Source organism: Aquarana catesbeiana, linkage group LG08, assembly GCF_042186555.1.
Source record: "Aquarana catesbeiana isolate 2022-GZ linkage group LG08, ASM4218655v1, whole genome shotgun sequence".
NCBI lineage: Eukaryota > Metazoa > Chordata > Amphibia > Anura > Ranidae > Aquarana > Aquarana catesbeiana.
In genome coordinates, this window is record NC_133331.1 from 297,140,917 (window position 1) to 297,157,202 (window position 16,286).

At 44.5% G+C, this 16,286-nt stretch overlaps 1 protein-coding gene across 1 annotated transcript in view; it reads left to right on the plus strand.

Moving 5' to 3' along the window:
* Positions 1–8: 8 nt before the first annotated feature.
* Positions 9–16,286, plus strand: part of LOC141106834 (uncharacterized) — a 159,667-nt gene continuing 143,389 nt past the window's right edge. The window contains 2 exon segments of the mRNA XM_073597763.1: positions 9–2,013; positions 15,514–15,681. Of these exon segments, the coding sequence (XP_073453864.1) occupies positions 160–2,013; positions 15,514–15,681 (2,022 nt within the window). The 5' untranslated portion in view covers positions 9–159.

Here is a 16,286-nt window from a genome sequence, read left to right on the forward strand (position 1 = left end):
ATATACTCTACTGTATGTTGTAAAAGACAGTTCTCGTTTTTTCCTCACTTGCTGACTAAGGTTCCTGAATAAAGAAACAAACTGGTAGGAGATCAGAGGACCCATTTACTAGTTACCTTGAGGGGGGAATTGTAAGATCCTCGGAGACAAAGCTGCCTGATGTGGGCGGAGTCCTGGTTTAGGGGAACCAATCTGCTCATGTCTAGTAATAATCTTTGTATTTCTATTTTAGTAGATGGACGGGAGATGAGGAAAACCTCAGAGGATTGTCTCACTTTGTCTCCAGACTGTAAAGTAGAAGATGAGGACATCACACAGTATAGTCCAGGAGAAAACCCGACTACCTCAAATGTCCATCCGGCACCACACAGTGTAGATGGACCATCGTATTCCTCTTATCCTGAGGAACCTCAGACTGTGCGGGACGGTGCCGGACCATCGTATTCCTCTTATCCTGAGGAACCTCAGACTGTGCGGGACGGTGCCGGACCATCGTATTCCTCTTATCCTGAGGAACCTCAGACTGTGAGGGACGGTGCCGGACCATCGTATTCCTCTTATCCTGAGGAACCTCAGACTGTGAGGGACGGTGCCGGACCATCGTATTCCTCTTATCCTGAGGAACCCCAGACTGTGAGGGATGGTGCTGTCCTTCCAACACATAAGAGATTTCAATGCCCTGAGTGCGGAAAGCGTTACCGTTCTAAATACGATCTTAATGTGCATAAAAGATCTCACACAGGAGAAAAAACTCATTCCTGTCCTGAGTGCGGGAAATGTTTTTCACAAAAGTCCACTCTTAACTCACATCAGAGATCTCACACAGGGGAGAAGCCGTATTCCTGTCTTGAGTGCGGGAAATGTTTTTCAAAAAAGTCTAATCTTAACACACATCAGAGATCTCACACAGGGGAGAAGCCGTATTCCTGCCCTGAGTGTGGGAAATGTTTTTCAGAGAAGTTCACATTTTACAAACATCAGAGATCTCACACGGGGGAGAAGCCATATTGTTGCCCTGAGTGCGGGAAATGTTTTTCAGAGAAGTCCTATTTTTACAAACATCAGAGATTGCACACAGGGGAGAAGCCATATTCTTGTCTTGGGTGCGGGAAATGTTTTTCACAGAAGTCGAGTCTTAACACACATCAGAGATCCCACACGGGGGAGAAGCCGTATTCCTGTCCTGAATGTGGGAAATGTTTTTCACAGAAGTCGAGTCTTAACACACATCAGAGATCCCACATGGTGGAGAAGCCGTATTCCTGTCCTGAGTGTGGGAAATATTTTTCGTTGCAGTCCAGTCTTAACAAACATCAGAGATCTCACACAGGGGAGAAGCCATATTCCTGCTCTGAGTGCGGGAAATGTTTTTCAGATATGTCCAGTTTTTACAGACATCAGAGATCTCACACAGGGGAGAAGCCGTATTCCTGCCCTGAGTGCGGTAAATGTTTTTCAGAGAAGTTAAATTTTTACAAACATCAGAGATCTCACACAGGGGAGAAGCCATATTCCTGCCCTGAGTGCGGGAAATGTTTTTCAGAGAAGTCCTATTTTTACAAACATCAGAGATTGCACACAGGGGAGAAGCCGTATTCCTGTCTTAGGTGCGGTAAATGTTTTTCACAGAAGTCCAGTCTTAACACACATCAGAGATCCCACACAGGGGAGAAGCCGTATTCCTGTCCTGTGTGTGGGAAATGTTTTTCAATGAAGTCCAGTCTTAACACACACCAGAGATCTCACACAGGGGAGAAGCCGTATTCCTGTCCTGAATGCGGGAAATGTTTTTCACAGAAGTGCAGTCTTAACTCACATCAGAGATCCCACACGGGGGAGAAGCCGTATTCCTGTTCTGAGTGCGGGAAATGTTTTTCACAGAAGTCCCATCTTAACTCACATCAGAGAGTGCACACAGAGGTAGATCCACTTTCCAGTTCTGATTGAAGGAAGTGTAACCCACAGAAGTCCTCTGTTTACAGTCATCAGAGATCTCACACGGGGGAGAAGCTGTATTCGTCTCCTGAGTGAGGGAATTGTTCCTCACTGAAGTCCTGTCTTCCTGTACATCAGGGGTCCCACACAACCCTCGAAGTGTATTAGTGAGTGCGGGAAATGTCTTGTATATGAATGTTGCTGGACATGTGGGGAAGAAGCACCCCCTGATATACACCTCAGATATACTCCATGGCTGATCTTCATCATGGAAGAAACAGTTGATAAGGAGATCAGAGATCACCAAAGACATGGATGAAGTGTTGTACCGTGTTGGCCATTGATAGCAGGAGAAAAATAAAAATGGAGTCATTACCTCTCATTGGCTGAGTACATTTTGTGGTGGAAGATTTCACAAACACTTACAGGTCTGTATTTTAAAACTCCTTGAAGAAATATGATGCACACTCACCCAACTGTGATGAATTTTGGCCATATTTGATTTCTTATGATGATCTCCTATGATCATTGGCTCCATCTTGTGGCCATAATGCGGTGTTGCACTAGTTTTACTGATGAAGTTATTTCAGAAAAAATACTGCATTATAAACACTAGATGGCGCTGAGGATCATAGGAAATCACTGTGTTCATTATAAAATGGACAGAATTTTTCACGGCTGTGCAAATGTTTGTCACAATCCTCAACTAATATTCTATAAAATAGACCCCTTAGTTTCCTCCATCAGACGTGATTTCATACAAATAACTGAGATCATACACTTATGAGTACAGAAGACATCGAAGGACGTAAGTTAACCACTTGCCGTCCGCCGGCCGTCATATGACGGCCAGGCGGCGTGGCTCTCATTCTGGGCAGGCTTCATATGTCGTCCGTTCATTTAAACAGGGCATGCCCGATCGTGTGCGTGCAACTCTGTACTGTCGGTGAAGACATCGCTCGTCACTGAGGGGGGTGAACCGCCATTGGGCATGGCTGTTTACTGTGTGATCGGCCGTGATGAAGTCACAGCTGAACAGAGATGGTACCCACCCATTTTGCATGAACGCGCTGCACGTGCGCGTCGGTGGCAACATGTTCCCGGGAACACTGCTCGTCTCCGACGCTGGTAAACAGCCATTGGCCGGCGGCTGTTTACCACGTGATCGGCTGTGATCCTTTCACTGCCGATCACTAAATGTAAACACAGAGCCGTAATGAGATGTTACCGGGTTCTCCTCCTCACACACCGATCGTATGTGAGAAGAAGATTGCAGTAACATCTCGTTACCGCTTACAGTGTAGACCAATCACACTGATTGCCCCCCCCAATAAAGAGGACCTGTCACCACCCATCAAAGTACCTGTCACAGTCCATATGAGTACCTGTCACAGTTCATCTGAGTAACCGAGTGCCTGTCACAGTCCATCTGCGTTCCAGAGTACCTGTCACAGTCCATCTAAGTACCTGTCACAGCCCATCTAAGTACCTGTCACAGCCCATCTGAGTACCTGTCACCACCCATCAGAGTACCAGTCACCAGCCCATCAGAGTACCCAAATACCTATCTGTAGCCCATCAGAGTACCCGAGTACCTGTCACCAGCCCATCAGAGTACCTGAGTACCTGTCACCAGCCCATCAGAGTACCTGAGTACCTGTCACCAGCCCATCAGAGTAACCGAGTACCTGCCACCAGCCCATCTGAGTACCTGTCACCAGCCCATCAGAGTACCTGAGTACCTATCTGCAGCTCATCAAGTTACCCGAGTACCTGTCTCCAGCCCATCAGCGTACCTGAGTACCTATCTGCAGCCCATCAGAGTACCCTAGTACATATCTGCAGTCCATGCCTCATAGAATATACGTTGGGGTGTTTGCTTTCCAAAATGGGGTCATTTTGTGGGTAATTCCATTGTCCTGGTGCTCCAGGGTCTTCAAAAGTGTGATAGGTAGGAATGAAATGAGATGTGTAATTTATGCTCCTAGAATGCCTGAAGGTACTACAATGTTGGGCCTCTGTATGTGGCCAGGCTGTGTAAAAGTCTCACACGTGTGGTATCGCCATACTCAGGAGGAGTAGCAGAATGTGTTTTGGGGTGTAATTTTTGCCATATACATATGAAATATCCTATAAATTGACAACTCCGTGTAAAAAAAAACGCCTTTTTCATTTTTTATTCCACATTTTCTAAAAACTGCTGGAAAAAAATGAACCATTCAAAAGACTCATTGTGCCTCATAGATTATACGTTGGGGTGTTTTCTTCCCAAAATGTCATTTTTGTGGGCAATTCCATTGTCCTGGTGCTCCAGGGCCTTCAAAAGTGTAATAGGTGGTTGAGAAATGAAGATGTGTCATTTATGCACGTAGGACGCCTGAAGGTGCTACTTCAGTGTTGGTCCTCTGTATGTGGCCAGGCTGTGTAAAAGTCTCACACATGTGGTATCGCCATACTCGGGAAGAGTAGCAGAACACATGTGGTATTGCCATACTCGGGAAGAGTAGCAGAGTGTATTTTGGGGTGTAATTTGTTGTATGCATATGCTATGTGAGAGAAATAACCTGTTATGACAATGACAATTTTGTAAAAAAAAAAAAAAAAATCTTCATTTTGCAAAGAATTGTGGTAAAAAGTTACAACTTAAAAAAACTCACAGTGCTACTTTCTTTTCTAAAAAGGATTCATTTGGGGGGTATTTGTACTTTCCTGGCTTGTTAGTGTCTCAATAAATGGGAAATGAGGCCGCCAGTACATCAAATGTGATTGGCACTATAGTTTGTAGACTATAACTTTCACAAAGACTAAATAATATACACTAATTTGGGTTATTTTTACCAAAGATATGTAGCGGTATAAATTTTGTCCAAAATTTATGAAGTAAAATTACTAATTTGCTAACTTTTTTGACAGAAACAAAGAAAAAGGCACTTTTTTTCACAAAATTTTCTGTCTTTTTTTTATTTATAGCACAAAAAATAAAAAACCCACTAGTGATTAAATACCACCATAAGAAAGCTCTGTTTGTGTGAAAAAAAAAGGACGCAAATTTCATATGGGTACAGTGTTGTCATTTAAAGTATGAGAGCGCTGAAAGCTGAAAATTGGTCTGGGTAAGAAGGGGGTGTAAGTTCCCTGTATTGAGGTGGTTAATGAAGCCATCAATATTATACCAACCATTGATTTAGAAAGGACAATTCTACATTTGGTCATTAGATGGCGCTAGGTATGAGGTTTAGGACCATCTAGTGGCCAAATGTGATATTTTAAATTTTAAATCAATGGAAAAACATGAAAAGCTCAGCAAATAGCCAAATAACATTCATTTTTTACTCCCGATACCCAGAGAAGGAATGTACATGCACTTTACCCGGGCAAATTACAGTGCAAATTATTTCTGAATAGATCCATAAGTGTCAGGAGATGGTTTTTTAATCACCTCCTGCCTAGTCATTATACATATACAGTTGGATGGGAGCTTTGTCTATTTAGGGGAACGTACAGGGCCGACGCTCCCGCTAGGTGAACTAGGCAGCCGCCTAGGGTGCACTGCTGCCTAGGGGGCGCAGCCACGGCCACTGACTTCCCCTCTAGCCTAACCTGGGAACACGAGGGGCTGAAGAATGTCTGGTGGACACAGCTGGGGAGGTGGAGGAGGAAACTGGGGAGAGGACACTGGGGAGCCATACGAGGTGGGCACCATCAGGCGTAGGTTAAACTATCCTGCCCTTTTCCTATTGTCACCCACACCCTACTCAAGACTAGCGCCACCCCCCCTGCCAGGGTGGGCGGTTGGCATTGGGGGGGGAGTTCGTTTTGCCTAGGGCGCAAAATAGTCATTCTGGGGAAGTGGCGAAGACCGGTAGTTCACAGCTTTCGAGAGCCGATCACGACAGTTCATGCAAAATTATTTGAAGGGACAAGCACGAAGGATTTTCTCGGAAGATAACAGAACAAGTGACTTTCGTACAATCAGTACAGTATTCATCCGTAAAAATCGAGTGGCCAAGACTCGGATGCTCGGAAACTAAGGATTACTATACAATACATTGCATCATCGCGGGAAGTTGTATTCTGTCTTACAATAATCCTCGTAACTCTGGTAACCTATTCACTTATCGCTATGAGACTAGCATGCAAAAATAAAAAAACAGACGATCGTTCATCCGATATTCTCGTGGTGTGTCTCAGGCATTAATCTGGTGCTGTCAGTATTTCTGTATCTGTCCTTCAAACCAATGTGTGACATTCTTTCTATGGGCTCCATTCATAAAAGCAGATCGCACGCGGTATTTAGGTGTTTTCCCAAATACAACATGCGATCCTGAAAATGTCAATTCACTATTGCTTTATGCGGTATTTACCACAAAAAGCAAAAGACGCTCGGTAAAAAAACGCCAAAACAGGAGTGAAAGTCAATTCACAAAAGGAAAAAAAATGCACGCGGTAAATAAGTAGTGTTCTCAGCATGTGATATTGAAGGAACTGACAGCCGCTGGCATCCTTAACAACCTGTACACAACAGCGAGCGAGCGGTCAGCGCGTCCTTAACAACCAATGAGTCATCAGCTGTCAGAGGGATTCCCCGATAACAGCTGAATGTAAAGAAAAGTTTTGCTGGCAATTTTTTGCTGAAAAAGAAAAAAAAATAGGCATGGGGCCCACTCAATCCAGACCATGCCCTTTGGAGCTAGTATGAATATTGAGGAGAACCCTCACGCCAAAATGTAAAAACAAATGGCGTGCCCCCCTCCCCCAAATCCATTCCAGACCCTTATTTGAGCCTGGCAGGACAGAAAAAGGGGGGGATAAGGGAGCGCCCCCCCTGTACCATACCAGGCCACATGCCCTCAACCCGGGGGTGGTTCCTTTGCCCCCCAAAGCAGCTTGTCCCCATGGGGACAAGGGCCATTTCTTCACAACCCTGGCCAGTGGTTGTGGGGGTGTATGGGCGGGGGGCTTATCAGAATCTGGATCCCAGCCCCCTCATGTGAATGAGCATGGGGTACATGGTACATGTTCTCTTTCCTCAAAAAAAGTAGCATAAAAAAAAACAGTTTTTGACAAGTCCTTTATTAAAAAAAACAAAAAAATTTAAGAAAAAGTCCCCGGGTGTAGATCGATCGTCAATCACTATGACCTCCCCATACTCGGATACCGTAAGATACCGCTTTGTGAATGGAGCCCTATGACCCTAGCCCAGAAGGAAGCCTTTCTTGTCATGGTCTCAACCTGGAGAAGTGTATCCATGTTAGTGGCCCTTCACCTTTTCTTATTCTTCTTAAGGACTTTTTGATTGCTTTACATCCCACTCTAAAAATCGTGTCCCACAAAACGATTTCTGAGTCAAAGCTTTATTCAAGGTGTCAGTTACGTTGTCCGAATGTAATGTGGTCAGAGGTGGTCTGATCAGAGCCTGCACTGAACTACATTAAGGGGCAGCTGTTGACCCCTGCAATATTTCAAGGATGCTTGGCAACCCTTACTTGGTTTACAACAATGGCATCAGTTACATTGTCCCATTTAATAAGCCTCCCGTGGCTCTATGTGGTATCCTTCCTTCAAACCATTGCCCAAGGTTCCTTCTATGACCCCAGCACAGAAGGCAGCCTTCCTTGTTACTATTGTCTCAGATTAGACACTTGGTGGCCAATCACCTTTTCTTACTCTTCTCAAGGACATGGTTGATTTTCAGCCCATCCTTCCTTTAAAGACTGTGTCCACCTTTCACCTTCCTGAGGATACCATGTTATCCCCCATTTGTCTGTCTTCTTCTCACTCGAATGAAGTTGCTAGACAAAAAGTAAGCTCTGTACAACGGTCACCGGATTTCCATGAGGACACACGTTGGATTATTATTTTAACATGCTATATTAGAGAGGTGATGTGTGAAGAAAATAATTCTGGCAGTCGGGCGGCAAATGTGACATTCGTTGAGTTCTCGACATTCCCTGAAAGATAACACAGCGAGCACCTTCTCCCGCTAAATAGCAGATGTTATCTATTCTGGCCATCGTACTTTGTGGTTAAAACTCACTCAAAAATGTAATTGGCAATTAAAAATGTCCATATAAATTTATTTACATATATGTTCCTTGGTGGGAGTGGAGAAGAGCCCATTTATAAGGATATACAGTACATACACACACAGCACAAGGCCGTGTTCACACTACGAAACGTTTCTCGGGGATGCAGTTGCTCTGAGCTCCACAAGGTGGTGATCTTCTCACTTCTACCCGGGCAGCAAGTCTCTATGGAAGACAGGAAGTGATGTCAGGTACAGGAAGGAAGTTCGGGGTGAGAGGTGAGTCGGGAGGAAATAGTGAGGAGATGTTGCTGGATGTGGCAGTAGAGGAGGTAATAAGATCTTATTTTCTATTTACACCCAGTAACCCCCCGTCATGTTCCGTCCTCTTCCTCCATAGTCACTGTGACGTCTTTTTCTGTTCATTGTTTTTATTGAGGAGTACATAAGAAAAACAGAGAAGGTTATAAGCAGTTACATGGGATACAATTTCTTTGAACATTATCATACAGAAGCTTAGGTGCCGGAGGTTGAACACATTAAGTACAATTAATACATAGCCAATAAAACGGGTTAGCAAGGAGGTCTGAAACTTGGGGTCACTAATGGTCCTTGTATGATGTTGAGTGTGCCTCCAGTCCACCCGCTCACCCCTGATGGGATCATACTGTGAATGGGTGGGGGCACATCTGTCAAATAACATTTTGTCCTTAACAGTAGCTAGAGGTGTGGTATAGGGAGTATGCGAATAGTGTAAACTTTATGCCACTACCTTCATTCGCGTAGAAAATTGTGTCTGATAAGAGAGCTTTGAAGAACATAACTTGGGGTGGATTGGTATGGGTTCAACTTCCCCTGTAAGTGGGCCAAATGGTTGCGGCTAGATTAAGAAAAGCAGAGGGGTGAAAGGCCCAGGTGTGGGTTAGGGTTCCTCTAGGATTTGTAAATGGTAGGGATCACTACCCATTGTCCACTCCTAATATATCAAGAAGAGAGGGGGAGGGGGAGAAAGTCTCCCAGGACGGTATTGCGATTCGCAGTCAGGAAATGTTTCTAGGTAGGGTGAAGTGTATTAACAAGGCAATAACAAAGATTTGTCAAAGTCGGGCGGTAAGCAGTGCTTGACCCATGGTTGCCATACTTTGCCAAGTTTCTTTATTTTATCGTTTTCAATAGTGGTCATTTTGGCGAAGACAAGGGCTCTATTCATCCTGTGTTTGGCTTCAGCCACAACCAAGGTTTGGGATTTCCATGCCTTGGCAATAGTTTTGTCTGGCTGCGGTAGTAAGGTGGATGAGTATTCCCAGCCATGAAAATTCTTTTCTGTAGCAACATGAGGTGAAATTGAAGGCTTGGTTTTTTCGAATTTCGAAATCAATGGTGGCACCGTCGGATCACAAAACGCACAAATTTTCAGATTTTCAAAAGAAAATTATTTCGAAAATTCGATCATGTATGGCCAGCATAAGTGTTACAAGGTCTCAGGTGTGAATGGGGAGCATGTGTGTTAAATTTGGTGTTATCGTTCTCACTTTCTCATACTGGTCACTGGAAGTTCAACATGGCACCTCATGACAAAGAACTCTCTGAGGATCTGAAAAAAAGAATTGTTTCACTACATAAAGATGGCCTAGGCTATAAGAAGATTGCCAAGTTCCTGAAACTGAGCTGCAGCATGGTGGCCAAGACCATACAGCGGTATAACAGGACAGGTTCCACTCAGAACAGACCTCGCCATGGTTGTCCAAAGGAGTTGAGGTCACGTGCTCAGCGTCATATCCAGAGGTTGTCTTTGGGAAATAGACGTATGAGTGCTGCCAGCATTGCTGCAGAGGTTGTAGGGGTGGGGGGTCAGCCTGTCAGTGATCAGACCATACGCCGCACACTGCATCAAATTGGTCTGTAAGGCTGTCGTCCCAGAAGGAAACATCTTCTAAAGATGATGCACAAGAAAGCCCGCAAATAGTTTGCTGAAGACAAGCAGACTAAGGACATAGATTACTGGAACCATGTCCTGTGGTCTGATGAGACCGAGATAAACTTATATGGATCACATGGTGTCAAGCGTGTGTGGTGGCAACCAGGTGAGGAGTACAAAGACAAGTGTGTCTTGCCTACAGTCAAGCATGGTGATGGGAGTGCCATGGTCTGGGACTGCATGAGTGCTGACGGCACTGGGGAGCTACAGTTCATTGGAGGAACCATGAACGCCAACATGTACTGTGACATACTGAAGCAGAGCAGTATCCCCTCACTTCGAGGAGACTGGGCCTCAGGGCAGAATTCCAACATGATAATGATCCCAAACACACCTTCAAGACCACCACTGCCTTGCTGAAGAAGCTGAGAGTAAAGGTGATGGACTGGCCAAGCATATCCCCAGACCTAAATCTATTGAGCATATGTGGGGCATCCTCAAATGGAAGGTGGAGGAGCGCAAGGTCTCTAACATCCACCAGCTCTGTGATGTCATCATGGAGGAGTAGAAGAGGACTCCAGTGGCAACCTGTGAACCTCTGGTGAACTTCATGCCCAAGAGGGTTAAGGCAGTGCTGGAATATAATGGTGGCCACACAAAATATTGACACTTTGGGCCCAATTTGTACATTTTCACTTAGGGGTGTACTGACTTTTGTTGCAAGCGGTTTAGACATTAATGGCTGTGTGTTGAGTTATTTTGAGGGGACAGCAAATTTACACTGTTATACAAGCTGTACACTCACTACTTTACATTGTAGACAAGTGTCATTTCTTCAGTGTTGTCACATGAAAAGATATAATAAAATATTTACAAAAATGTGAGGGGTGTACTTACTTCTGTATATACTAGACTGTATATATATATATATATATATATATATTAATACACCACCTGAAGTGTATTAGAAACAGTACACCACGGAATGCACTGTAGATATAGGCTACACTGGATGCAGAGTATATATGTGTATATATTTATATACACTAGACTGCACTGACTGAATATAGAGTAAACACTGAACAACACTACACCGGGCCGCTATGTAAGCAGCCTTATATAGTGTGGGGTGTAGATTTAGTCCCCTTGAGCCATGATTGGCCAAAGGCACCCTGCCTTTGGCCAATTATGGCTCTCTCAGCAGAGTGCGCTGTGGTTGGCCAAAGCATGCAGGTTAGGTGCATGCTTTGGCCAATCATATAGCAATGCACTGCGAACTCACAGTGCATTATGGGGCGTTCCGCGGCACTCAAATTTTCCGCGAACGCCCCATATGTTCGGTTTGTTTTAACAAACACCCGATGTTTGAGTCGAACTTAAGTTTGACTCAAACCGCGGGCTTATCCCTACTCCTTACAGAACTCCTGCCAGGAAATGATGAATTTCATCTTCTTACCGTCTCACTGGTCAAATGAAAAATTTTCAAGATACCAAGTGGAATGAAGAAGGGCAGTCCTTGACCCTTTGATGGTCATTCGGATGGTCGGGGGTCAGTGCTATGCATACAGGATTCAGTCCAATATCTTCCAATGATACAGGGTCTAGCAGTGCCCGGTGGTGGAAATCAGAACCCCAGGAACCCACCACCACCCTGTACAATGTCCTGGATACTACAGTATACTTGGCAACCAAGAGAAAAAACCTCTCTCCCTTCTGTCCTCCTCCTACACACACTGGGTTGCCATTGGAGGGAAGAAAACAGACTCCTCCCCCACAGCTCTCTACTCCACCAGCAGCATCCTCATGTTATCCAATCCAATCCCTTCTCTTACTGCAGAGAGTGACATCAGCAGGCTGCCAGAGATTGGAGCCTAGTAATTATCCTGATTAGCCGGCAACTCCGAACAAAAGTCAGCAAGTTCCCCTTAGGATGCACAAAATCTCTGAATGGCTGCACTCTATAAAATATCAATTTTGAATTTTTGTGCATCCTAGTCTTAAGGTAACAAGCTGGACATTGCATCTGCAGTTACAAAGATAGTGTGAGAGACCATATAGCAGACCCACCTAGAGCTGAGTCTATTTGTGTAGGAAGTTCCCCTTCCTGGACATCATGATGACCCCCCATTGACCTCACAGCACTGCCTAGGAGCAAACAAGTCACAGGAAGGATCGTATTTATCATTCCTTGTCTACAGATCTAAAACAAATCAAATCCAGTTCAGAAACCAAACAAACCCAACGGAGAAAAGGGAATTTCTGAAATCCGGCAGGCCAAGAGGGCAAATTTGCAGTGCATGGGCTCCTTCATGCTTCAAAGCCTGTGACAGGACCCCAGAATACGTGGCATAAAGAAGAAGGATCACTATTGGTTGGCAACCCTCCTTGACCACTGTTACAAGGGGAAAGTCTCAGAACTTGTCCCGTCCCCACAGAGAGTGCAGAAGATGAAATCTCTTGAGGACACCTTAGAGAGGAGTTTAACGCTTTTCCCGACTCTTTGAAATCACTGGACAGCGCTGCCAAATCGCCTGCAAAGCGCTTCAGCATCAGCGCTTTTCGGGGCACTTTTATCCCCTTGTTAACCTCTTCTTTGGGGTTAAAAGCGCCCTGCTACCGCCCGCACAGCGCAGGTAAAGCACCGCTAAAACGAGCTAAAACATCCCATCGGCAGCCTCTGCATTACATGGTGGATGATTATCTAGGGGCGAAAACAGAGATGGAGAGCTTTCCAGTCGATGATCCACTGGCTTATGGGGTCATGGGAATAGACCACTGGCCAGAACTTGCCCAGTATGCAATTAAGCTGCTGGGCTGCCCTGCATCCAGCATGCTTTCCGAATGGGTATTCAGTGCTGCTGGAGGTTTTGTTACTAATAATAGAACGCATTTGTCCACAGACTCCGTGGACCGTCTGACATTTTTTAACATGAATCAGTAATGGATTGCCAGCAGCTATGAAGCCCCTGATGCCGATTTCGCCGAATAAGTGTTTTTCGGATGTGGAATCTCTGCAGGACTTCTAGGCTGCCTAGCGTTGTGGGTGTTGATTTCATCTGGAAGAATTTTTTTGGTGTAGGTTACATGGGCACAAATAACACCCAAAGACCAAATTTTCCACACCTGTTTGACAGGTGCATATCATTGAAATTTTAGACAGCAAGACCAATTCTTGCTTTCATCAAGTGTACCTCTATAGGGTTATGGTATGAAGGCACCACCAACACCAAAAGACCAATTTTTCTGCACCTGTTTGACAGGTGCATATCATTTCAATTGTTGACAGCAAGGCCAATTCTGGCTTTCATCAAGAGTACCTCTATAGGGTTATGGTGTGAAGGCGCCACCGACACCCAAATACCTTTTTTTTTCTGCACCTGTTGCTTCTATCCAAAGTCTGTGAAAGAGACACCAGAATTTATCCAAAAAATCTCTAATCTTGTTCCCAGTGCACTACATTGTGGCCTCATCATACAGACTGGTTTCCCAAGTCGTTGCTTACAAATAAAGAAAGCTTGTAGGGCAAAATGACATTTTTTTGGCTATATAAATGCAATTATTGCTGCAGGAGGTTCTTTACATGGTACAGATGCGCCACTTTACAGGTAGACTAAGGGGATCCCCAGGCATACTATATTAAAAAGGAAATTTTCATTTTTATGCTTTCACTTTAAGCTTCTTTTTTTCATTGATACATGTCCTCCAGGGCAGTACCCGGACCCCCATAACCATTTTATGCCCAATTACTTGCATATAAGCCTTCAAAATGGGCACTTTTGATTTTTCCAGTTTGGGTCCCATAGACTTCAATGGGGTTCATTATTTAGCTCTGAACTTTCGCAATGTTCCAAAGTTCTGTTGCGAGCCGTCCATCCCTAGTCCTGGGTCCTCTAAGATGTAACAAACACTAAACCAGGCTCAACAAACCCCAGGTGCCAGCCGCCATGGCAACGAAAAATGTCATCCTGGCGTCTGGACTGCCACCTGAATACTCCACACACCCCATTATCTAGGGGCGAAAACACCAGACCTCCACTGTAACACTAAACTGATGATCTATAGGAGGCTTTCAAAGCAGATATAAATATATATATATATAATAAATATCGGGTACTGAAGTTTGTCGGCATTTCACGGGCACGCGCAAATTTAAGGTTTGACATGTTTGGAATCTATTTACTCAGTGCAACCTCATCTTTTATATTTTACCGAACAATTTGCGGTAATATTGTATGACATAAAAATTTGGAGCAACGACTATTTTATTCTCTAAGGTGTCTGCTTTAAGAAAATATATCATGTTTTGGGGGAATTCATGGAATCTTCAGGCCTAAAATTCTTTTTTAAACGTGTACAAAAAACGCAAAAATGGCTCTGCCTGAGAAAGGGTTAAAGGATAAATTCACCTTTGGGAACATGTTCCACCCTTAAGATTTGTTAGTTACAAAAAAACTGGCTTCTAATATTTTTAGCTCCTATATTCAAAGCAAATTTGTCAAGTCCCGACCTAAACAGTCCAAATTAAATGTGTTCCTATGGGGGTAGTAGTTCTTCAATGTTCATAAACCCATCTATTACCCCCCCCCCCACATCCTATTATTGTGTGACCAATAACATCCAAATGATTCTTACTTTAATTTCCCAAAGTTATCTGTCTACACAGAGACCTGTATAGATCAAATGACGGCACCAATGAGGATGGAGGAGGAACGGAGTCACATGACTGAGAAGATGCTAAACCTCACCATGGAGATCATCTACCTGCTGACTGCAGAGGTAAGGAGGATTCTGGGAGGTCACATGACATCACTCTTATCTCTATTAATAAAACACAGACCTGACCGGAGAGGTGAGGAGGATTCTGGGAGGTCACATGACATCACTCTTATCTCTATTAATAAAACACAGACCTGACCGGAGAGGTGAGGGGGATTCTGGGAGGTCACATGACATCACTCTTATCTCTATTAATAAAACACAGACCTGACCGGAGAGGTGAGGAGGATTCTGGGAGGTCACATGACATCATTCTTATCTCTATTAATAAAACACAGACCTGACCGGAGAGGTGAGGGGGATTCTGGGAGGTCACATGACATCACTCTTATCTCTATTAATAAAACACAGACCTGACCGGAGAGGTGAGGAGGATTCTGGGAGGTCACATGACATCACTCTTATCTCTATTAATAAAACACAGACCTGACCGGAGAGGTGAGGAGGATTCTGGGAGGTCACATGACATCACTCTTATCTCTATTAATAAAACACAGACCTGACTGGAGAGGTGAGGAGGATTCTGGGAGGTCACATGACATCACTCTTATCTCTATTAATAAAACACAGACCTGACCGGAGAGGTGAGGAGGATTCTGGGAGGTCACATGACATCATTCTTATCTCTATTAATAAAACACAGACCTGACTGGAGAGGTGAGGAGGATTCTGGGAGGTCACATGACATCACTCTTATCTCTATTAATAAAACACAGACCTGGCCAGAGAGGTGAGGAGGATTCTGGGAGGTCACATGACATCACTCTTGTCTAGTCTGGTCAGTAGACCATGTTCTTATTGTAGACATTTAGATTATGTCAGATGATTGATATCGGTTTATCTGTCTCCTGATCTGTAGGATTATGTTGTAGTGAACAAGTCTAGTGGGGAGCCAATCCCAGGAGGATGGAGCAGGACCCAGAGCCCCAGCATGGTGCCTCCCCCTCCTTCTCCCATACCTGAGAGGAACAAAGAGCAGAAGATCCTGGAACTGACCACCATGATGGTCCATCTACTGACAGGAGAGGTGAGCGGTGCTGGGAATTCTGGGACATCCAGTAACAGACAAGGGATGTGTCTGGATGGTGACTGTATTATTGTGTGTGTCAGGTTCCTATAAGGTGTCAGGATGTCACTGTCTATTTCTCCATGGAGGAGTGGGAGTATTTAGAAGGACACAAGGATCTCTACAAGGACATCATGATGGACAATCAGCCGCCCCTCACATCACCGGGTAAGAGGAGACTTTATTGTAAAGGAGAGAGCAGTACGGAGGGTCCACCTAGATCCCCCATCATCTGATAAACACATAGAAACAATGTATTCAGTCAGTGTGTGTGTTTCCTACAGATGGATCCAGTAATGGGAACCCACCAGAGAGATGTCCCCGTCCTCTGTATTCCCGGGATTCCACACAGGAAGGTCACACAATCCCTCACTGTTACAAGGTTGGTGGGACGGAGAATCTAGAACACAGACTCATGGGACGATGTGTGGATTTCTTATGTGATGTCACAATAATAAAGCTTATATTTTTCTGATGATATTCTCTCTTATTTTCTTGATGTAGAGTGGAGATCCAATCGATATAGAATTTGAGGTTAAATCAGAAGAAGAAGAGAGGTATGTGGG